The sequence below is a fragment of the Pleurodeles waltl genome, chromosome 5 (genome assembly GCF_031143425.1).
Source record: "Pleurodeles waltl isolate 20211129_DDA chromosome 5, aPleWal1.hap1.20221129, whole genome shotgun sequence".
In the NCBI taxonomy this organism is placed as follows: Eukaryota; Metazoa; Chordata; class Amphibia; order Caudata; family Salamandridae; genus Pleurodeles; species Pleurodeles waltl.
This window is the reverse complement of record NC_090444.1, coordinates 807,241,135-807,266,199: the sequence shown is the minus strand read 5'-3', so window position 1 is coordinate 807,266,199 and position 25,065 is coordinate 807,241,135. Positions and strand designations below refer to the sequence as shown.

General features: G+C 43.1%; 1 protein-coding gene across 7 annotated transcripts in view; it reads left to right on the top strand.

The window, feature by feature from the left end:
• LAMA2 (laminin subunit alpha 2) overlaps positions 1-25,065 on the top strand; it is a 3,379,260-nt gene that overhangs the window by 2,535,943 nt on the left and 818,252 nt on the right. For all 7 annotated transcript variants that reach the window (XM_069234829.1, XM_069234828.1, XM_069234823.1 and 4 more), the window contains one exon: positions 16,655-16,797. In XM_069234829.1, the coding sequence (XP_069090930.1) occupies positions 16,655-16,797 (143 nt within the window). The remainder of the gene's footprint in view (positions 1-16,654; positions 16,798-25,065) is intronic.

Here is a 25,065-nt window from a genome sequence, read left to right as displayed (position 1 = left end):
CAATGTTAGAAATGGGGTCTTTGGTTGACAGTCAGGTTACCCCCTGTTCAAGCAAGGACCCTCACTCTAGTTAGGATAAAAGAGAATCACCCTCAGCTAACCCCTGCTTACCCCCTTGGTAGCTTGGCAGAGCAGTAGGCTTAACCTCAGAGTGCTGGGCGTAAAGTATTTGTACCAACACACACAGTAACTTAATGAAAACACTACAAAATGACACAACACCAGTTTAGAAAAATAGGAAATATTTATCTAGACAAAACAAGACCAAAACGACAAAAATCCAACATACACAAGTCAAGTTATGATTTTTAAAAGGTTTAAAATAAAAAGAGTCTTTAGGTAGTTGTAACAACACACTAGCGCTGCTAGCGTGTAAATGTACCTGGTTTGCGGCAAAAATAACCCCGCACGGGCGGTGTGCGTCGAAAATAACCCGGCACGGGTATATGCGTCGAAAATAGCTCGGCTCGGCGAGGCGCGTCGAAAAAGCCAGCCACGCGACGGTCCGAAGTCCCGCGGCGCTGGTTGCGATCTCTCAGCCTTCGTCAGCGATGCTGCGCGTCGTTTCTCCTGCTCCGGGCGTCGATTCTCCGGTCGCGTTTCCAGCGGCGGCGTTTCTCAGCTGCGGAGCCGGCGTCGCGTCGTTTTCTCAGCCGCGATCGGATTCGCGTCGATCTTTTCTCCGCACGGTGCTCGGTGCGTGTATTTTTGTCCTTAGGCTGCCAGCTTCTCCTTTCAGGGTCCCAGGAACTGGAAGGGCACCACAGAGCAGAGTAGGGGTCTCTCCAGAGACTCCAGGTGCTGGCAGGAAGAAGTCTTTGCTATCCCTGAGACTTCAACAACAGGAGGCAAGCTCTACATCAAGCCCTTGGAGATTTCTTCTTCAAGATGGAAGGCCCACAAAGTCCAGTCTTTGCCCTCTTACTCTGGCAGAAGCAGCACTGCAGGAAAGCTCCACAAAGCACAGTCACAGGCAGGGCAGCACTTGTTCCTCAGCGATCAGCTCTTCTCCAGGCAGAGGTTCCCCTTGATTCCAGAAGTGTTTCTAAAGTTTGTAAGTTTGGATGCCCTTCTTATACCCATTTTAGTCTTTGAAGTCACCTTCCTTCAAAGGGGACTCACACCTTCTTGTGAAATCCTGCCTTGCCCAGGCAAGGCCTCAGACACACACCAGGGGGCTGGAGACAGCATTGTCAGAGGCAGGCACAGTCCTTTCAGATGAGAGTGACCACTCCACCCCTCCCTCCTAGCAGAGATGGCTAATCAGGAATGCAGATCACACCCCAGCTCCCTTTGTGTCACTGTCTGGTGTGAGGTGAAAAACAACCCAACTGTCAACTGACCCAGACAGGGAATCCACAAACAAGGCAGAGTCACAGAATGGTTTAAGCAAGAAAATGCTCACTTTCTAAAAGTGGCATTTCCAAACTCACAATCTCAAAATCAACTTTACTAAAAGATGCATTTTTAAATTGTGAGTTCAGGGATCCCAAACTCCACCTGTCCATCTCTTCTCTAGGGGAATCTACACTTTAATCATATTTAAAGGTAGCCCCCATATTATCCTATGAGAGAGAGACAGACCTTGCAACAGTGAAAACGAAATTGGCAGTATTTCACTGTCAGGACATATAAACCACATTACTATATGTCCTACCTTATCCATACACTGCACCCTGCCCTTGGGGCTACCTAGGGCATACCTTAGGGGTGCCTTACATGTAAGGAAAGGGAAGGTTTAGGCCTGGCAAGTGGGTACACTTGCCAAGTCGACTTTACAGTGTAAGAATACACATACAGACACTGCAGTGGCAGGTCTGAGACATGATTACAGAGCTACTTATGTGGGTGGCACAACCAGTGCTACAGGCCCACTAGTAGCATTTGATTTACAGGCCCTGGCACCTCTAGTGCACATTACTAGGGACTTACTAGTAATTCAAATATGCCAATCATGGATGAACCACTTACATACAATTTAAACAGGAGCACTTGCACTTTAGCACTGGTTAGCAGTGGTAAAGTGCCCAGAGTAACAAAAACAGCAAAATCAGAGTCCAGCACACATCAACAACCTGGGGAACAGAGGCAAAAAGTTAAGGGAGACCACGCCAAGGATGAAAAGTCTAACAATGCACATTTAGCGTAAACCTTGCCTCGTATAAAAACCTCTGTGTGCGTCATTTTTTGGATGCAGGAAACCGCCTTGCGTTAATGACATGCAAGGTAGGCGTTCCTGTCCAAAAAATGACTTTAAGGCCTGTGCACCTTATTTATACTCCTGCGTACTTTTGACGCACAGGAGGGGGCGGGCCTTAAGAAACCGCGCACAGCCTGATCTGCACCGTTTTTTAACGCCTGGGTGAGGGCAGGCGTTAAGGGGCCTGTAGGCTCACTTCCATGGTCTCAGACCATGGAAGCAGCCCAGAGGTGACCTTCCCTGACCCCAGGGACACCACCTGCCACCCTCATCCACCCCAGGAGGACATCCATGGACGGGGGGACCATTCCAGGTAAGTACAGGTAAGTTGAGGTAAGTATTATTTTTTTATTTTTCATGTCACTGTGCCCAATGGCCAAGACAGGAGTCATTTCAATGGGGGTTGTGCATCAATAAATGGTGCAAGTCCGGTTTTAGCCATGATTTTTTACTCAAACCGGACTTGAAACATTTTTTGACGCACAACCCCCATTTTCCTAACGTCAATCCTTGAATAAGGCGCCTACATGGCGCGTAGGAATGGCGTTAGACGGCGGTACATTTTTTTTACGCAAACCGGCGCTGGTTTGTGTCAAAAAGTATAAATATGGGCCTGTATTTTGTAAGTTTGTGCCGCTTTTGTGTCAATAAATGACAGTAATGAGCAAAAAAGTATAAATTAGGTCCTAAGTTTGCCAGTTAGGTTTGCCCAAAACATAAGATCCCCGTGCTGCTCTTTGCACAGCTCATCCAACATTGACATGAACAATTTTCAGCGAGTACCCCGAATTTCATCATTCCAGAATAGCCATTTCTTTGTCAAAACCAGCAAAACGGCGATGTAAATGGTGTCATGAAGGTGTGTAATTAAGATTTACAATAGTAGTCACGTCTATTTATTTCGAGCAGCACTTAGCATGTGATTGTCAGTCATTTTATCTTGTTTGAGGGGCTGTGCCTATGGACTGCCAGCTAGTTAACAATACATATCTATTTGCAATTCTTTCTGCTTGAATAGATAATATTTTCATGCGTTTTGCTTTTTCCTGGAAAGTGTTCATCCTAACTTACACTTCACATTCAGGTAAGTCGCTGAATGTTTTTTGCATGGTATTTGAAGTGATACAATAGGGTAGTCATTCTAGAAATAATCCTACGGTACTCACTGCATGATGCATTTGTACTGATACGCTCTTCTTTCACTTTGCCTAATCGCTGCAATATGCTGAGCCATCTGTTAACAGTAAAACATGCGGCTCCGGCTCAAGAATATTCGGAGCTGCAGGCAAAATATATTTTTTAATATTAGGAAAGCCCTGTGTAACTGGCAACAATGGAATTTTAGAGACCATTTCTTTCAATCTGGTACCCTCTTGTGGCCATTCGTGGCAGCGCTGTAAGATCTCTGCCTTCAATAACCATAATATAGCACAGCCCTTAAACATGCAGTGCTCAAAATGTAAAAGAAGTAGAGAAATTATGGTTTGGGGAGCCTTATAATTATGTGTGTGCAAAGTTGTGAAGCAAATTACTTACAATGTCAAAGGGCCTCAACGATGGACGTAATTTAGGGGTCGCCAGGGGTCGCAAAATAAATGATGCTAAAATGGCGCAAAACAAGTATAAAATTGCCCCCTAGTGTATAAAAAGGAAGTACAATTATATGGAATATGCCCTTTCATGGCAACTGAGGAAAGTAAAAAAGGCTTTTAAATGTATGTTGTGTGCGTGCTTGCGGATGAGAGTGTGTTTATATGTGAGAGAGTGTAATTAGGTGTGAATTTGTGTGTATATGTGAGTATGAGTGGGAATATAAGTGGAGGCCAAATGGCGTGTGATGTCACTTCCGCTACCCCTGGCATTTCGGTGAATTGACGTCCTTGGGCTCAACTAGATTCGAACTTCGGGGGAGGGAGAGGGCTGGCAGGTCACTTAATGGTGACAAGGCTAACATTTCAAATAATGTTGTAGCGCTATTCTTAGAGCCAATACAAGAAAATAGAGTGCTGGACTGTATTTTATACCTCTTGGTCAAAGTGATAGGATTACAACAAACATTTAATGGATTTGACAAAGTTTACAGTCTTCCGACAGAGTTCTTTCTAAAATGACACTGAGTGATTTAACAACTACAACAGATTGCACATATTTCACTACAAAGCACTTTAGGACCACTTTTACCCAAGTTACTACAAGAGGATGGTCCTTTTTGCCAATTCTTTGAGAATTCATTCTAATAAATGGTAATGAATTCATCTTCAGAAAGACACCCTTGACACTCCTGTCTGATTGTTGACTCTCTCTATATATATACATGTACATATATATCTATATAACTATATATATATAGATAGATGTATATATATATATATATATATAGTATCTGTGACGGCTGCTGGTGCCAATTACAGTGTGACAACCTGCACACTTAACTATTCCCTAAAACCGCCTCTCCCTTCAGAAAAGCAAAATGGCACTCCCAGTTTTTGTGCTTTAATCAAATTTAATTGTATTTGTGCCAGTACAACCAACGTGTTTCACTCCTCATGGGACCTTGGTCACGCTTGTATACAACTTTTTTCCATTTGCATTAAACTGTGTCAAAACTTAATAAACACAAACGATGCACCATCACTGGTTATGTGCTACTACTGAAATCATGTTGGCCATCTTGACACAACTCAATTTAATATCTTCTTCATACAATCTTTGACACAGTTGCCGTCTCAAAAATAAACTAAATGTTATCCATGGCCAAAAAACAAGTGAAAAAGCTCGTGAACATACACAGAGAACATAAACTTTCATGGATCCTCATAAGTATTTGTGAATTTTTCATTGTCTTACAACTACATTAGAGCAGGGATATACATATTTATCCATACAATCCTATTTGTCAGAATCTAAAATCTGCCAAAGTGGGCTTACTTAAAACCTTATTACTTCTATAAATATGCAAAATATATACAAGAATCAAATTCATACTTGTGAAACAAAGTCCATGACATTCGATAAATCTAACAACCCTATTGTTTCATTATGATTTTTCTTTAAATATCCTGCTATGGTCTGCCATTGCTAAAATAAAAAATAAAAAACAGAAAAACAGGTTAAAAGCACTCAAAACAGAAACGAGTGGGAGAGACAACAGCATCATGAATTTCTAAAAATACATGCAATTCTGTGTCCATATTCAACCCTCTGGGTTCCAACGAATGAAGTTTCAAATATACCGCATTTCCAGTCTGCACAGTATTTTTTTCCCTATTCCCACCCCTCATGCTTCTGACCACAGTGTTAAATAATGAATACTCCAACTCCTCAATATTCCCCTGATGTTCCTTCCAAAAATGTCTAGCCACAGGATAGGTGTTATCCCTATTTTTGACCACCCTTAGTTGTTGCAAAATTAATTTGATCCTGTAAAATAGTACTCCCTATATATACCTGATCACCGTGATCAAGACCTTGGTGGTTGAAACGCATTGGTGATGTTTGGGTTACTTACTTCTGCTATAAGGATAAACATCAAACCAAGGATTCCTGTGTGTGCCGTGTTGACTTTGTGTCATTTGGTGGAGAATATGTATATATATATATATACATATTTTATATATATATATATATATATATATATATATATATATATATATATATATAACTTATTGGCGGTCAGCAGTAAGTAGGACTTAGTTTTAATAGGAAAAGCATTGTTTTTGCCAATAACTTTGTCGCCACAAAATTAGTACAACAGTCAGTTCAGCTGCTGTGTTGAAAGTTTTGTGGTGATTTGTCAAGCGTTGGCTGAGGAAAAGGGGGGTCCTAAAACATTATTTCCCCATGCAATTTCCATAGGGATTTTTTGACACGACTAAAGCCCAAACCACTGGACGAAGTTACACCAAATTTGGCAGATAGGTAGCTCATGGTCCAGAAAGAGCCCTTTCTGTTACTTGATGTGAATCTATTCAGTAGTTTTAGAGTAATTAAAGGAAAACCAAATTTTCATATCTAGGAATGCCAAGTGTCAAAAAAAAGTAAAAAAGAAAACACAAGAGGGCAGGTTATGAACCTACCCTGGTGCTGGGGTCACCCTGGGTCCCCGTCAGAGCAAAAAAGCATTAAAAAAAAATGCAAAAATTTGAAGATAATCTGCATATCGGGCACAAAACAAACAAGTACAGTTTCCCACACTTGTTTTCTTTTAAGTCCCGGGTGGGATAGGTCATGGGGGCATGCATATTTATTTATTAAATAAATGTAGGGGATGCATGCAGCCTCTCTGTGTGCACTGCACTGTGCCCTGGGGACCACCACTTCCCCAGGGCTATAATTTTATTTAGAAAGAGTTCTATGGGGACCCCCTTGCTTTGGCTAAAAGAGCCCCCGAGATGACCACCTCCCTGGGGCTTGTTCATTAAATAGGAAGGGGGGTGCGCAACGCCCCCCCCCCCCCCCCCCCCATTGCCCCTTGAGGGCCCTGGGGACCACCATATCCCTGGGGCCATAAATATTTAAAAAAAGTGGAGGGGAACTACACAGCCTCCCCTTGTGTGCCATATTCAGCTCCGAGGACCACCACCTCCCCGGGGCATGGCCACTCTACCATGGGGGGGGGGTCATGCGGCACCCCTCCTGGGCCGTTGATGGCACCAGTAACCACCACCTCCATGGGGATGGCCCTGTGCAAACAAAAGGAAGGGGATCACGCTGCCCCACTCCTGGAGTCACTAATGGCCATGGGGATCACCCTCCCCCAGGGCTGGCTCACTTTCTACCGAGGTGCCCACCCTCAGGAGTTAGAAGTTTGCTTTCACTTGGCAGGAAGTTTGACAATGCCTGCCAAGCGAGAACAAAATGTAAATCTGCTCCCTGCTCAATGCCATGAAGGTGATGGTCAAAAGTCTCAAAAAGTCCATTGACAATGGACTCTAGCTTATGATGAAGAATTTCCATACAGTCTTAGACTTTATGAACTGATAAATCTGCTGCTGTGGTGTTTTGCTTTTGTTTTGTGTGTGTCCCTCCTTTTTTTCCTCTTATTTCAGGGGAGACAAGGTTCCGTATTAAAGTGTATGACAGGCTGGCTCTACAGCAATTTTCTTCTGAGAGGAAGATATTTCTGTGTCTGACTTTTGCACTACTGCTTGAACTTGCAAAGCTGCTCGCATTAGCTTTGTTACCCCCTATTCGTTTGGGGACAGCGGCAATTACATGTGCTAGCATGCTAGCAGATGGAGGGCCATGGGAGACAGGAACACATTACATAGAAGGAGAAGGGGAACAATTAGCCTGCACATGTAGTATCAGATCTTCTTCAGCATTTGTGACTTCGTCATTAAGAATATCCATGGCTGACATTAAAAATGATAAAATGCTGTGCTTACCCCCTAGGTTTAGACGGATCCATATCTTATACTATATTGTGTGCATTTATAAAGTGTGATATCACCCGTGAAGGTATCCTAACGTGGAGCAGGTGTACATGCCTGATCTCTACTATGTAGTGCTTTAAAGTTTTGGGTGAGGAATTTGTGCTGAGCATGTTTGTGTATTAGGATCCATTAGTGCTCCCAAGGTGTGATGTGATGTGATGTGACTCCTGGGTGGAAGTTAAAGGATGTCTGGCTGCCAAACTCTGGATGGTTTGTAGTCTAAGTTGATTGCTGATTCCAATGTAGAGGGCATTACCTTAGTACAGTCTGCTGATGATGAGGGCGTAGGTGACACTTTTTTTGGTGTTGCTCAGGAGCCATTTGAAGATCTTCCTCAGCATCCTCAGGATGTGGAAGCAAGAAGCTGTGACAGGGCTGGCTTGTGTGGACATATCCAGCTTGTCAATGGTGATCTAAAGGTTCCTGTCATGACAGTTGGAGGTAGGCGTAACTCCGAGGTCAGCCAGCCATCAGGAGTCTCAGGTAAAGTGTTTTTCCAAAGAGCACTACTTCTGCTTGTTGGTGTTACGCATGGAACAGTTGATCTTCACTCAGGTCATCCATGTTGAAGGCCACAGAGAGGTCCAGAAGGGTGAGTGCTGCAGTCTTTCCTCTGTCCAGGATCATACAGATGCTATCTGTCGTTGCGATGAGTGTTGTCTTTGTGTTGTGGTTGGGTCTAAGTCTGGCCTGTGTTTCATCTAGGAACTTGTGGTTGCAAAGGTGGTCAGTAAAGTGTTTTTTGATGAGTTTGTCTAGAACCTTGCCTAGTTATGGTAAAAGGGAGATTAGTTTGTAATTGATGAGCATGGTGGGGTGGGCTGAGGGTTTCTTGAGTAGGATAGTGACTGCAATGTGTTTCCAAGCATCTATGAAGCTGCCTGAGTTAGTGAAGGTGCTGACGATCAAAGTGAGGGCTTTGCTGATGGGTGTGAGTGCCTTGTTGAAGGTCGTGATGGAGCAGGGGACTGGTGGGGCTCCAAAATGGATGAACTTCATGGTGTCAGCAGTTTTGTTCATTGTGATGGCTGGCCACATAGGTAGGGTTTATTCTTTACATTACTTGCTGCAAGGTTAATAGAAGCCGTTTGTTGGTTGATGTTGCTGTATATGAATTGATCTTGTTGCTGAAGAAATATAATAGATTGTTGTATAGGTCTTGAGGGGGATGATGTTGTTGGAGGTTGCTTCAAGTGCTGTAAGCTCTTTGACGATGGTGAATATTTACTTGTTGTTGCTGGTGCCGGCGTTGATGAGGTCTGCAAGGGCTGTGCACTTAATCTTCTGGATTTACTTTTGGTAGTGTCCCAGGGTGGATTTGAACATGTCTTTGTCAGCAGACTCTTGACTCTTTTTCCAATTGTGCTCCAGTTGCTTACAATGCTTTTTCATCAGTCTGATTCTCCTGTGTTCCAGCGGGCTTGTGTTTGTATTCTTGCTGATTTGCCTTTCTTGGGGGAGGGGGGGCGGGCAGAGATTTGGCACATGCAGTGATCCTGTCGTTAATGTTTTTGATGTCTTCCATCAGGTGGCTGGCTGGTTCTAGGACCAGGTCAGTGCACAGAGAGGGCGGAGGACCAGTCCATCTCTGAGATTTTTTTTTGCAGCACTGCACTTCCATTGAAGCTATATCTACTGTTGCTCAGGACAGGAATGCTGAATTTGGCGAGGGCATGATCTGTTCAGCTTATAGGTTTATCGACAACAATCTTATGAAGGAAGGAGACATTTTGGTCCAGAGGTGGGTGGATCCAATGACATGCTCGGTGGGACTGAGGTTCCTGAGATTTTCCACCGATTGAGTTGGGGTCGATGCGGTCTTCCAAGTGGTAGTTCAAATCTCCATGGAGGATGAAGGTGCTGTAGTTAATCATGTGGGGCACGCCAAAATCTATAATGTAACTATTGAAGTTGGCATTTGGTCCTGGTGATCTGTATATGAGCGTTTGACACAAGGTAAAGCTGCTGTGATTTATATCTTGAAGGTGAGGTGTTTCATGTAGCTGTTTTCTGGGTCTGTGCTGTTGGTGCAGCTGATGATGTCCCTGGAAATAATGGCAACTCTCTCTCTGGGCTTGCACTGATGGTCTTGTGTGGTGGTCTTGTACCCATTGGGGATAGCAGTGCGGATGTCCTTTGTGGAAGATGGGTTCAGTTAAGTGTCTATGAAGAAGAGCAGGACTTGGATTTGATCGTGCAGCAGATCCCATATCTATGTGGTGTATTTAATGAGCGAGTGAGTGTTCATCAGCATGCATGTGAGTGTGGAGCGGTGTGCGGGTGATGGCTGTTTGGTGTGCATGTGGACAGGTGGGGTTCTGGGTAGGGAGCGATGAGTGTTGGGGAAGCTGTGTGCAGGAGACACGCTTGGAGGAGATAAGAAGCGGCAGAGGAAGAGAGCAGACATGGCAGGAAACAGCACACAAGATGAATGAAATAGTAGAAAAGATGTGCAAATTGGAAAGTCAAAACAACTGAGACAAACAAAGCAGAGAGAAAAGCACAAAAACAGATGGAGATGACAATGTAATTACAAGGACAGAGAAAAGGGCATAAAACAGAAGGAGATGGCAAAGACATGGCAAAACAGACAACGGCAGAATGAACAGTGACAAAAACAAACTGTGGAAAAGACAGATAATTATTTGGCTGAACAGACAATGGTAGAATACATAAAAACAAACAGTGGCACTGACAAACAGTGAAATGGCAAAAACAGACAAACCTGAGTGTGAGAGAGAAAGAGAAAGAAAGAAAGAGCTAGAGGAGAGAGACAACCACAGGAGGGAGAGGAGCAATGTGGGGCCTCGAGGCACAATAGCCTGGTCCAAAACGGGCCTTGTTTGGACAGAGGTCAAAGCACAGATAAGTCTTGGAGTGATAAGACAGTCACCTGTAAATATCTCCCTAATCTTGGTCTTCAAGTTTATAGTGGGAAGGGCATTTAGCATATCAATCACTTCTGGTGATCTTTGTGTATCATTAATATCTATGCATTATCCTGATTGTCTATTATTCTTATATATATAGGTATCCTATATGATGTTATCACAGTGCAAAAGCACAGACAGACCTGGTGATTGCATGAAAATGGACAGAATAGATGGGTCTTATCACCCCCCAACACACAAAACAAATGAAGCACACACATACACACACCTTTTCCAGTATATGATATGTAATTGTACTGTCAGGGCAAAGAGAGAGGTGGAGATTTATTACAGGTTATGAGGTTACAGAGGATAGACAAATAGGCAGGCTAGGTGGGTTTATTGATCCCAAATTGAGACTAATTTATTGTAATTAAGTACTTTGTATGAATGTCATTATGATGGAAGCACAAAGACAGATCTGGAGATTAAGGTGATGGCTTCAAGTTATCTAGAATTCAGGTGATAATTATTACAAATGGCAATTACTGCTACCAAGTGGAGTATCGAATGGGTGCCCAATTAACATCTTCTGAGTCCCCACCTTAAAATGAAACCTAATGTGGAATCTGTTTACTAGAGTGACTACTGCATGTTTTGCATTTATATCTTATCATGTTGTCCTGATAGGTTTCCTAAAGCTTTTCTGGTGAAATCTGTCAGGAGGAAATTGCAATGTGTTAATTGTTGCACAACTCCGAATCTACATTTGCAGATCAATCAGACTTTTAAATGCAACTTTGATCCAGGTCCTAAGTCTGTACTTGAAAGAATGGCAAAGATAGGTTTTATCTATAAAGATTTGCCTAGCTCTGTTTTGCCATTATTATGTCCTTGCGGTGCTGTAGGGTTTGAGTATGTTGTGTTATAACGAAGTTGCATTTGTACAGGGCTTCATACTCCTAATCAGGCACCAAACCACATTTGTGGAGAGGTAGCACACTACTCCCTTGAGTGGCATAGATGGCATTTAGGGGCAGTTTTGGAAGTCATATATCAGGATCAGAGGTATACTGATATTACTTTTGTTGCTACGCATCTGCCTGAGATTGATTAGAAACTGAGTGAGATAAGTTAGTCAAGCATTCAATTATAACTGACAGGCATAACTGTCTGAGCGCAGTCTGGCCTATATTTGAAGTGTTTGGTGTGTTGATATGTCTGAAACGGTGTCATAATAAATGTAGCTGTCTCACTCGTGGGTGTAGGAGAGAAGTGTGCGGATAGATGGAGCTGAACAGCCAGTATCTGTCATCTATGGAATGGTATGTCTTTCTGCAGTTTGAACCACATAGAATACAGAACTAAAAAGTGCACAGAGGTGAATAGATCTAATACTGGCAGGAGAAAACTCGGGGATTCGGCCAGTTACGAGGCCCAGCTCAAATAACCCCAAATCAGCCACCATAGGATGACAATGCATTATGATTTTCACAGCGCAACTAGGTCCACAGCACCCACATTACACTTTGCTTAAGTCACGAATTACCTGGCATCAGGAATGCAACAGGTTGTTAAAGTGCCCCTGCTCTGTTTTTCTAGATGTGGTTTAATGTGATAACTGTACCTTTCATTCCTGTTGAACTATCCCAAGAAACATTAAGCAGCTCACCATTGGCCCCAATTACAAGTTACACAGTACTGACAGGGAGCAAACTACACATCAATAATTATCAGTATTGTGCAGTAAAAACCCATGAGCACTATGAAATTATGAGTTAAACCACAAAGAATGCCGAATTATTGTGCAGACCCAGATTTACCATGTGACTTTGCGCATAGAATTCACTTTCCCGTAGGTTTTCACACACAATTACCCATGATTTATGACGCTGGTAAAAGTGTGCGGGGGCTGTAGTAAAATTATGTTGTGCAGCAGAGACGGATGGTGGGGAAGAGGAGAGGGAAGGAAGGAGTGGAGAACTTTGGCTGGTGGGGGTAGCTTGTAATTCTACTGCTGTGTTTTGGGTTTGGGCAGGGGTCATTGCAGTAGGCCGGTCGGAAAGTCTTTTTTCCCCAGTGATTTTAACTGCTGGATTTTCCACCTGGTAAAATCTGATTTGTTGTTCTCAAACCCAGTAAATCAGCATGCAGGAACGCTGGACCTCTAACAAATGTAAGGAACACAATTGCAGACTGGAATTCCACTCTGCACAGTTCTGATTTGGGGCCCATGTCTTTGGCACCTTGGAAGTCGGCTGATTAGGCACAAGAGCGCACCACAATATTGCACGAGAAGCAAAGAAAACACAAACCAAGCCTCCTTAACCTACAAAATCACTTTTGGCTGCAGCAGTCCGTTGCACTTGAAATACGATTTTAAAATAACGACTTGCATATCCACAATGCTTTCAGTTGCAGGCTGGGACTTCCTGGCATTATAAAACATAAGATGCTACTCTCCTGTGCACCACCATGATTCAATTTTGGGATTGTCTGGTTACACACAGACGTGCTGTAATGGCATTATCCAACTGAGCTTCCATAACATACAAAAATCCATTTTCCACATACTATTATAACTTGCTTTATTTTTTATTTGAGGGTGTGTGTGTGTGTGTGTGTATGTGTGTGTGTGATATTCTATATGTGTTTACCTGAAGATGAATGGCCAACAAAATAGCTAAATAATTTACTTTTCTCCAACCTCGCCCTATTACACTCAAGATCACAGTTCCCATAATATTTACACACTTCAAGATCTTGATGTATGCAGGAGGCTGCCATTGAGCCCCTTCTCTGCACTGCCAAGTACACATCAGCTAAAGAAACGTGTGTCCTGGAAGCTCTAGCAGCCTGACTAAACCATTCGACAAGAGGACAGCTGAAACCCTTTCGGATCAATGGGTGATGTGGGCCTGCAACATCCCCTATTATGTTTTGACAAGGATTGTGACGCTTACAAAAAAGACACCTTTTGACCCTTTACAGCAGCAACAATAAACCATTCCATTTGACATGAGAAGCAGTGAGTTGATTTCCTACTCCCAGCAGTAGTCCCCTGTCGAAGATGCAACCCCATCACATCAACTAACCCACTTTTAGGGGCATAGTTATACTCAGTTTGAGCCGTTTGTGTGTCATGTTTTTTGACGCAAAAATGGTGCAAACTCAACTCCATATTTATATTTTGACGCCAAACCTATCATACAAACAGTGTAAGCCCACCAGTGTCTTTGAACTGAACCCCACAGTTTCCTCAACTCCTGCCATATCTCATATGTCCTTTTCTGGTTGTGGAATGTTCTGCCTCTCAAAGGCCGGGTGGGTTGGACTTTGATTGAAGAGTAAGGAACTTTTGTCTATCTTTGGGGAGGGCAAAGTTCTCAAATTTAAATCTTTTCAAAACTACAGGGGCCAGTTTCTGTTTATTTTAGAACCTTCTATTCTCAGTGGATGTAATTTTCTAAAAGCACTATCACCCTTCCTTCACTGGCCAATTATTCGGGTAGAGGACCTATAATGGCCAACATAGCCCTCAGCAGCAGACTATTACATGATACTACAAACCATTCATACTTTGCATTCACAAAGTTAGTTGCACTGATTTTGCAGATGCACACTATTGAGTATCAAGTTAGAGGTGTGTAATTTGCATGTCTGAAAGAACAGCAAGTGTTGTACTCTTTTTTAAGCTGATCAGTGGATTGCACTTGTTATGGTTTGAAATTAAGGATGTTATAAGACCTAGAGAATGACAAGTCATCTCAATGATGTTTTAAGGTAACAATAAGAATCCAAACTAACATTTAGCAGTTGTACAGAACAGTTAACATTCACCTCGACTGTACAGGCAACACAACCAACCTGTGATCTTTTCACAAGAAATTAATGTTCAAATAAATCACCTGAACTAAAAGTTTGTGCTTCATGGAAGTCACCACACTGAGGGGCATATTTATACTTTTTGGTGCAAAACTGCACTAACGCAGTTTTACATCAAAAAGGTTTGCACCGGCTTGCACCATTTTTGAGTGCCAGCTGGGCACCATATTTATGGAGTGGTGCAAGCTGGCGCAAAAAGTAGGCTAGCGCAAAAAAAATGACGTTAACCGGGTGGGGGTGGCGGTATGGGAGAAGGGGGTTTTGCACCCAAAAAATACGTTAGGCTAGAGTAAAACAAATTACTCTAACCAGCCTAGCATAATTTTCTGATGCAAAACCATCCATACCATATGACTCCTGTCTTAGAAAAGACAGGAGTCATGCCCACCACCCCAATGGCCAGCACATGGGACCATGGTCCCCAGGCATGGCTATTGCATCCAGTGCCATGTAGGGGGGCTCATTTCACCTGTACTTATTTATATTTACCTGGGATGGGGTCCCCTATATTCCGTTGCCCCTCTGGTGTGGGTGGGGCTGTCTCTGGAGCCTGGGGAGAGCACCTGTGGGCTTATTCCATGGTGTTCTACCATGAAAATAGGCCGACAGGTCGCCTAACGCCTGCCCTGACCTAGGCATTTAATATTGCACCATTATTTGACCCCTCCTCCCCATGTGTGATTTTAGCACGGGGGATAAATATGGTGCAAAAGCTGTAGAGTCATTTCTTGCACTGGAACTCCTACTTTGCATGTCATTGACACAAGGTAGGTTTCGAAGTCCAAAAAATTACTTTAACTACATGACTTTGGCGCTAGACGTGTCTAGCGTCAAAGTATAAATATGGAGTTAGTTTTGCACCGAAAATGTTAAAAAATGTCACAAATTTACACAAAACAAGTATAAATATGCCCCTGAATGCACTCATCCACTTTTAGTTGGTGACAGCCATCACAACTGTATTTTTCTAGGGAAAAAAAACAAAACTAAGGGGCAGATTTATGGAAAGTGGCACTGCACCAAGTGCAGCGCCACTTTCCCTGCGCCCCTTAGAGCCCCCCTACCACCACGTGTGCGCCGTATTTGAAATACGGCGCACCATGGTGCAGTGTATGGGGCAATAACGCCATTCTATGTGACGCTATTGATTTACTCTGTAGGAGTAGTGCCAAAATGTTGGCGCTACTCCTGCAGAGTACATTGGGGCCCATTCTAAATAATGGAAGCCCTCTTTTAACGCTTGCTCTGAGCAGGCGTTAAAAGGGCCATAAAAAATGGCACAAGGAAATCTCATAGATTTCCTTGCACCATTTCTTCGGCCCCTCCTAACGGGGGAACGCCCCCTTTTCATACATTATGCCGGGTGCAGGCATAATGTAGCACAAAGAGTTACAGAGTGGCGCAATGCATGCATTGCACTACTCTTTAAGTACAGCATGGGGATTTCGACCTCGTTGGGTACCATTAACGTCAAATGTGGCGCAAGGTGGCGCTAGAGGATTATAAATATGCCCCTAAGATTTTTGGGTTGCGCTGTTGCCGCGAGAGTGCACCACAGAAATACAAAACAAACTAAGGCATGTACATAGTTTAAGTACGTTACCTCAGTGAAGTAACTAAACGTCACAAAATGTCACTTGGAAAAATATAACACTGACTGCCTTTATCCTAAAGAAAGATCTATTCAATAGCATTGCTGCCTTGGGTGGAAGGTGTAGTGTGTTTTGGAAATCTAGAAAAAAACTTACATTTAAAATGCTCCATCTTATCCCTGCTCTCTGGAGTATTTTGATTTTTATGTGCAATAAAATCTGCCTGTATTTGATTCTGGGCACAGGAAACTATGTTACTACAATAAATATTTGGAGAACACAGTAGAGATTCAAAGAAGGGCCTTTGGCTTTTGTGTTCTTTGCCCCCTTCTGGAAAGGGACCACTCTGAAATATGTAGAGTGATCTGGGGCTAGGAAACCCACGGGAGCAAAAACATTTCTAAATTAAAGCAGACATATAGTTAAGTTTTAAGCTGTTCAGTGAATTTCTGCCTAAGGACAGATTCAGATTTGTAAAAGTGAGCTTAAAATGGCGTCTCTCTTTGCAGCGGAGCTTTCTTAATTACGTTGTGTCATGCATTTGCAGTGGTTTACAATTAACGCCAGTTGTGACGTCTTAAATTAGAGTTATGGGCTTGCCACTTCTCAGAACTGAAATGTTGAACATCTGCTTGAAACAGAAATTGATTTCGTTGTTTACCCTTCCTACAGTTTGCGATGATGAATGCACTGGACTCCTTCTCAGCGACTTGGCTCGCCTTCACCAGATGGCTATGAGCGTCAATTTCACTGGCTCGTTGCCACCGCCCTACAAAATACTTCGCAGTTTCGAAAATAGGACACAGGAACTCAAGGTAAGCTTTCTGCATTGATCATCTGTTAAATCACGGGAGCACAAACAATCAAATGTATGAAACAATAATAACCTAAAAGAATATTCTTATATAAAACATGGGATTCTGCAATCCCAGTATAAATGCACGCCTCTAATTTCTGTATATTCTGCGACTAGTGACACATTCAGTCGCTAATTATAAAGAAAAGATGTCAGAACTCTACTATTATACGTTATTACCCTAGGGGCGGCACCTCCGTTATGATGAAGGAGCGTTTCACCCTGCTGAATGGCAACAGAAAAATAAAATGATAATAAAAGTACTGTGTTATAAAAAAAAAATTGCTTCCTCCTCTGCCAGTCTGCCGAACGTAGGTTGGGGCCATCCTCCTCACCAAGGGGATGAGGAGTAGTGTGTACTTTAAGGGCCTCATTTACAAGAATTTTGCTGCATCTTAGCATCATTTATTTTTATACTAAGGCAGCGCAAAACTGTACCCCACCCCACATTTACAAACTGGCGCAATGTCATCATTGTGCCAGTTTGTAAAGCCTTGCACCACATTATACCTGCACTAGATATGATGTATGCAAGGTAGGCATTCCCCCTTTAAAAGCCCAGCAGAAATGACACAATGAAATCTACAAGATTTCACTGCGCTATGCTGTGCCGGCATAGAGTACATTTTTTTTTTTGAGGGCAGGCGTTCAAGGTGATGCTGTGCTGGTGTCTATGGCGCCCTCTGAACACTGTTGTACTAGTGTCAAAATGTTGACGCTAGTATAGCAGTGCTCGCAACACAACAGAATCAGAATTTCTGACGTTGTTGTGGACACCTTGTGCCATGGAACACTGTATTGTAAATTCAGCGCTCCCATGACGTTGTTAGGGGGGCACAGGGCAGGCAAGAAAACTGGTGCATCAATCACTGTGCACCAGTTTCTTGCAAATGAGCCCCTAAGTGCTCATTACAGTTTGACCAACTGTCCTAGGGCGGCCAAACTGACATGCGCACATGTGTTGCACAGCCCCGGTGAAGAACCAGTGGAGGCTCCCAATCCCCAACTGAGCGGCATTTCAGCCCGCTTAGACTTGTCCAGGCACTTCCCTCATGCTGATTAACAGCATGAGAGAAGCACCTGGATTGGTTGGGAAGAAAAGAAGCAGAAAAGCACAGAGGCTAAGAGGAACATCGAGGTGGCATGCAGCAGATAAGCTTTTTTTTATTATCCCCACCCCCAGCACAAACACCCCCACATGAAACCCCGCCCCACTGAGCATTATTGCCAGCAGTCTCTGCTGTTACAATCGTGTTCCAACGTCACAATGCCTGCTGCCAGAGCCAGCAGCTGAGGTGAAAGGCAGGCAGGTCATTAAGAACCTTGCTTTTTTTCTTCTGCTCTATTTTAATGGCTTACGAGGACAAGGAGAGAGAATATGTTTTTTTGTGCTCCTTAGATAGAGAAAAGCTAGAATCTTTCCGCATGCTTCTACACATTCTGAGCTATAGAAGCTTTTTTTGTTTAAATGTTTAAAAAAGCTGGCTTGGATTGAACTGTTTCTATTATCTGTTTGCAACAAATATCTAAAAGAGTTTTGAAGTATTTAATTTTGTACTAAAGGTTTTAGTTTTATTCTTCATGTTTGCAGATATATTTGCTCTTTCATATGAAAGACATATGGAGCGCAGAGTTCCATAAATCTTCCTGGAGCTGCACGGAGCAGAGTTTTTTCTCTCTCTCAACTTGGCAACTTAAAGCTGGCAAGCACGAGTGAGAAAAATCACACACTAGACCACCTCCCAGTGAGATTTCTCAACGTGGGCGGTCACAGCAAGTCAATACAACTCACATCGAGAAACCTGCTGCTCGCATTGAGGAAACTGCAGCTCGAGTAGGAAATCTACTCAAGCGGCAAAAAGAAGCAGCACCCTCTTGCAGTGTGCATTGTGCCATTCGAACTCATTTTACAGTGTGGGACAAACTCTCTGCACTAAAAACTAGCACGGGCAGCATGACTTACCACTCGTGGAACTCCGTGAAGCACAGCAGAGTTTTTTCTGCATTTCACAGAGTTCACGAGGCAGAACTCCACAAACTCCACTCAGGCCTAGTTTTAAGTGGCCTGTGGGAAAGGTGATGCTGTGACCATGTATTCTCACGAATAAAGAACCCCCTGGCAAACATAATAAGGATATTGCAAGTCACCTCGGAGTTCCATAAACTTATAAATGAACTCAACCTTCAGCCTCATTCATCTATATGGTTATGAAATCCTTTGTGACTTGCAATATCCTTATCTTGTACAGCAGAGGGTATTTTATCCCTTATATAATGTAGACCGTATCAGTCAGTATTTTGCATGTCTACTGTAGTATTTAAGAAGAGCTGCTTACATGCTTATCCGTAGAGAAACAGCAAAGGTATTGTGCCAAGACTGCAGCTGTGTGCCTCGTGCTTTATGAAATCAAAACCTTGCCACGAGCTTTAGAATGTCCAATGCCACTGTTCAAAGCTTTTGACACTGACAGTAAACATTCAACATGTGACCCTCTGTCACACACATATGTATTACTTGTATTTCCTACATGAATAAAGTTATTACAGGTGACCGTGCTATAGAGACAAGGCTATCAATCCTGATTACAGAAGACATAGGCTGGTGGTAGTTTAGGTTTAATACTGAAGTTGTGAACAAATTAGTTATGTGGGTGAAGAAATGTTGGTGCCACATGGAAAGTAAGGAGTCAAACAAAGTGTGCAATCAGATGACCACAAGGTGGCAGGTGATAACACATCATACTAAATAAATGCACAAATTGTTTAATAGAATGTAGGATGTAGGCTTAAAATGTCAAGCAAAACGTTTGTTTGACTTTGACGGGCAGTTATTGGAAATGGATATTATTGCTGATGGGTTATTTTGCATCAAATGTTGTAGAAGAATCTGGATTTAGAATAGAGGCTACATGGGGTGAAGCCCTAAAAAATGTTTGGCAAGACTAATTAGCATTTTGTGTTCAGTGATTTCAAAGGGTGTCATGATATTGGAAGTGACACTAGAAATATTATTATAGGAAGAGACAGCACTTGAAGGGACGTTACAGGAAGTGACATCTTCATTCTTAGAAATGCAGCTTCTGGTTGTCAGAGGTATGCACCCTGTCCAACCAGGAACCACAATCCTAGTCATGGTAAGTCACAAACATACCCTAGGTTAACCTGTGCTCACCCTCTGGAAGCTTGGTACAGAGCAGTCAGGCTTTAACCAGGAGGCAATGTGTAAAGTATTTGTGCAACACTTCAAACAGTAAAACAGTGAAAGTACCTTAGAAAAATATACTGCATCTGTTTAGAAAACTAGGGCTTAATTTAATAAATAAAACAAGACCAAAACAACAGAAATTCAACAAGTAGAACTTGAGTTATGAATTATAAAAGAATGAACTGTGGAAAAGCATTTTGAAGCAAGAAGTGCTCATCGGGGATGCCTAGTTGCACTAGACGGAGAAAAAGTCAAGTGTTCAGGCCAAACACGATGGAGCATGGGACAGATATCGAGACCCACTTAGGCCTGCTTAACAAAACTACCTTGATCCTAGCTGTGTGGATATCAAGAAAGATGTGAGGTGCAGCTGAGGCAATGTGTCAGTTATGATTCAGTAACAGAAGGAGATGCATCGCTTTTCTCCATGCAAAGTCGATGATGCATCAGTTCTGAGGGGGATGATCTGGTCCTAGATGTGATGCTTCGGTTCGGCTCCTGTAGCAGAGGATGCATCAATTCCGAGGGCGATGCTCTGGCTCCTAAGGCAATGTGCCAGGTCTGCTCAATGCAGCAACATGGATCCGCTGGTTCCAATCCACACAAAGGCAAAGATGTGCCAGTTTCAAAGAAGAGGCATGAGTTGAATAAAGAAAGACCTAAGGCCTCACTTTCAAGGGTCCAGGACTGTGGAGGCACCGTTTGGCAGGGCAGACTCAAAGATGGCAGAGTCCAGGTGCAGATGCAGGTAAATTGGAAATCTTTTGTGCCTCTGAAACATTAAAAAAGACCAGTCAGCTGGCCCTTGGAGTCACTCTGACTTCTGGGGTGGTGAGATGCAGTCCCGGTCCTGGCAGCATGTCAGCACACCACAGCAGGAGTCCAGCAGAATAGCAGTCCATCAGAGTGGCAGTCATAGCAGCACTGCAGTCCTTTTTCCTGGCAGAGTAGCCACTGGTTCAGAAGTGTACTGTAGTTGCAGGGTCAGAGGTCCAGTACTTATTCCCAGTTGTGCCTTTGAAGTGGGGGAGACGTCAGAGAAAGGTCTTTGAAGTGTACAGAGGTCTTACCTCACTGTCGTGGCTCCAGAATATGCAGACCTCTGTGTGGGGATAGGACACAGCCTCTTCAGGTGTAAGTGTGAGACTGTGATTAGCTACTACCTCCCATCCTGCCCAGCATGGCCCATCAGGCGGTATATGGCTCATCAAGTCACACCTAAGCTCCCTTTTGTGAGGCTGACTAAAGTGAATGCACAAAGCCCAGCTCTCACCCACCCCAGATGTGTATTCAGAGACAGGCAACAGGCACCAAATGTCTAAAGTGCGAAAGTTCTAGGTTTCTAAAAGGGGGTTTTCAGAACTGCAGTTTAAAATACAACTTCACTATAAATTGTGATTTTAAATTGTGAGTCCAGAGACACAAAATTCGAAAACCGTATCTCTCTCAGATTGCGAATTTACACTAATAAAATGTAATAAATGAATCCCAATTTTATTCTATGGGAGAGATAGGCCTTACTGTAATGAAAAATGACTTGGGAGTTTTTTACTGCCAGGACATGTAAAATGTCAAAGCATATGCCCTGCCTTTTAAATGCATAGCACCCTGTCCTCTGGGCTGTCCAGGGTCTACCTTAGGGACAGCTTCTATGTATAAAAAGGGAAGGTGTAAGTCTAGCAAAAGAGCTATTTTGCCAGGTCGACATGGCAGTGTAAAACTGCATACACAAGTTTTGCAATGGCAGGCCTGAGTCATGGTTAGAGGGCTACTTAAGTGAGTGGCACAAAAAGTGCCACAGGCCCACAAGTAGTATTTAATTTACAGGCCCTGGGCACATGTAGTGCACTTTACTAGGGACTTATAATTCAATATGCCAATTGGGAATGAACCAATATTATCATGTTTCAGGGGCGAGAGGACAAGCACTTTAGCAGTGGGTAGCAGTGGTAAAGTTCACAGAGTCCTAAAGCCAGCAAAAAAGGTCAGAAAAGTGGAGAAGGTAGGCAAAAATAGGAGGGAAGACCACCCCAAGGCAGTCAGGTCTAACATTCATAAATATTAATAATTGGAAACGTGATGAATTAGCATCAAAAGTGAGCATACATAGATACACTGAGAATAAAGGCATCTGTTAGTGCTTGAAGTTATGGGCTAGCGTCAGGACTGTTGGAAATGCAATTAGTCCTTGTGATTTTGTTTACAATCTACCACACTCCAAATTACAGTCCCCTTCGCCTTACCCATCTTTCCCCTTTCCCTTCCCCTTCCCCTTCCCTCATCTTCCCTCCCCATCCCCAAAAACAGAAAGGACCACTGGACTATACAGTGCAGACTTAGCAGCCAATGAGACTTCTTTGCATGTCTTGGTCCCTGGTGATCTGAAAATGTGAAGCAAACACAGGGTAGACAATCGGGAGTAAGAAATACTAGAGTACTATTTCTGCTACATCTAAGCAAAACAGCACAGCTCAGAAATAGATTTCCCTCCAGAACACTTAGAGTCTCATTTATGAGGCCCTAGCGACATTCTGCGCCACTGGAGCATAATTTATTTTTATGCTTCAATGGCCCACTCTGCCAGTTCATATTTACAAGGCCATGCAAAGCCACTTTGCATGGCTTTTCATAGCTTTGTAAATATGGACCCCTTTCACGCATAACACTGCGTGAAAGGGGCATTCCATGGGTGTTACTTGGGGTGCTCCCACACAACTTCCATGGAACCCCAAGGAATCTGATGCATTCCCAGATTTGTAAGTCTGGAAATGTGTCAGATCCTACACCCCCCTCAGGGGTGGCGTAAAAGTGACGCAGAGGGCAGAAATATCGTTATTTCTCTCCATTTTTTCCTCTTTCTATGTGCCTGCATTCTGTATCGCACATAGAAAGATGAAAACACCTCTAGTGATCGTTTATATGCAGGAAGATGCTCTTCCTGCACAAAAACAATCCTCCTCACAATGCGGGCACCCTTGTACTATGGAGCAAGGGTGCTTGAATTGGCTCATGGCAGCAATTTGTGTATCAGTGCCAGGGGGGCAGAAATGCGCCATAACTTATAGATACAACACATTTCTGCCCTTTCCCCAGTGGTGTAGAGCAGCACAGCAAGGCACTTGCTGAGCCCCCCTGCACCAAGGCCTTGTAAATGAGGCCCTTAGTTTGCAAAGCAACTGCTAGAATACAGTATCAACCTTTAAAGTAAAGATGCCTTACTTTGAGTGACCTATTCAAATAAAATATAATCAAACATGTTTTAAAAGGAGCTTATTGCATTTGCATAACAATTTTCTTCTAAAGTTCTTTAATTTGGTTCAATACCTTTTCAGGTCTCACCTATTGACATCTTTAGCTTTCTGAATCAAACACCTATTATGAACTATGCCACAACTTGCAGTGAGTTCATAATTTCTTGGCTTTCTTGTCACTCTCATTTTCTTGCTTCTTGATTGATAGCAATCCTTTCTATTCTTGCAGTTGTTCGGCTTTTGGATCCTAGCTTCTTTAACACCCTTTACAATCCTTTTGATTGGATGACTTGCATGCTTCCACTTTTAACATGCAGGGAAATTTTCTCTTTACCCTTTAGCAAGACTCCATGTCTTTTCTTGCTCCTTTCCTTATAATCTGTATTCCCCCTAAAAGTCTTGCAACCTCCCAGAGCTCTTCCTGCTGCTGATACCATCTCTTCACAGCCGGTCCATTGTTTTCCCCATCCCTCCAAGTCAAGCATTTTTTAATTTTATTTTCGACATCTACCAAACTCCTCTGTTATCCCAACTTCCCCCGCATCCTTTGCTCCCCCGCTCGGGCACTGATTTTTACCACTCCACACTTCATTATTCCCCTCCCCTCTCCATCTTAACTTTTTTAAATGTATATTGTTTTTGGAGGGCCAGGTCATTCATTTTATTGTTATTTTTGGTTTATCACACTCATACAGTATCCTCCACTTTGGAACTGTAATTTTTTTTTTTAATATTGTGGCGGCTTCAGGCTGTATGGACATGAAGGAATGGTCATGCATGCACACTTACAAGTCCTCAGGCATGGCCATCATAGCATCATAACACATACCTTTGCATGCTTAGTTACCCACGCATCCACAAATATTCATGCCTTTCAATCTTATTTTCACATGTAGGTGCTCCATAAATAATAGTTCAGCGGCAGAGAACCCATCAAAAGTGAAGAGACTATGAAGTCAGATAAATATAAAGAAACAGATGAAGCCTAACTATATAAATACAGTTTTTTTAAACAGGCAAACAATCATTTGTGAGGTCTTGTCCTGATTTTTATGACTGGACTATACATTTGTAGCAGTACAAAACCTTAGTCAAGCTTTATCTGTTTCTTTATATTTATATAAGTTCTTGATCTCTCCACTTTCCATGAGCACCACACCGCTGCACTTTTATTTATGGAGCATATGAGTGTGACAAGAAAGCCAACCAGTAAGTGATGTAACAATAGCCCCCACAGCCCCTGTGGTACACAGGGGTTCTGAGCTCCAGGGGGCTCCCTCCAGCACTGTTCACTCAGAGTTCCTGAATGGGTCCGGGTCATGGGGCCCCCCCATTTACTTTGCAATGGGGCCCCCTTAAGTTTTGTTACACCACTGCATCCAGTGTTAAGCAATGGCCGGCTTTAAGCCCATTATGTCTTTGGTATGGTGCACAAGAGATCTTTCAACAACATACAGAAGGGGAGATCGAAAAATACTGGTGAAACAATAAATGAATAATCTCATGAACCAGATATGACAACATTTTCTGCCAAAACAAATACAGGTGTAGTCAGGGCGGCTCTTTCGCAATGGTGAAGGAGCTGTGCTGGTGTCCCAGTGAATGCTAGGACACCAGAAGAAGGGCAGAGGAGCAACGTGGCAGGCAATAACAGGAACAGGTATTTTTTTTTAATTAGGATTTGTTTCCCCCGTCCCTGTCCCATCCCCTGCCCGCCCCTCCCCGTGCATTTTGCGGCAGCCACCACTGGGTTTAGGTTTAGGCTCTAGCA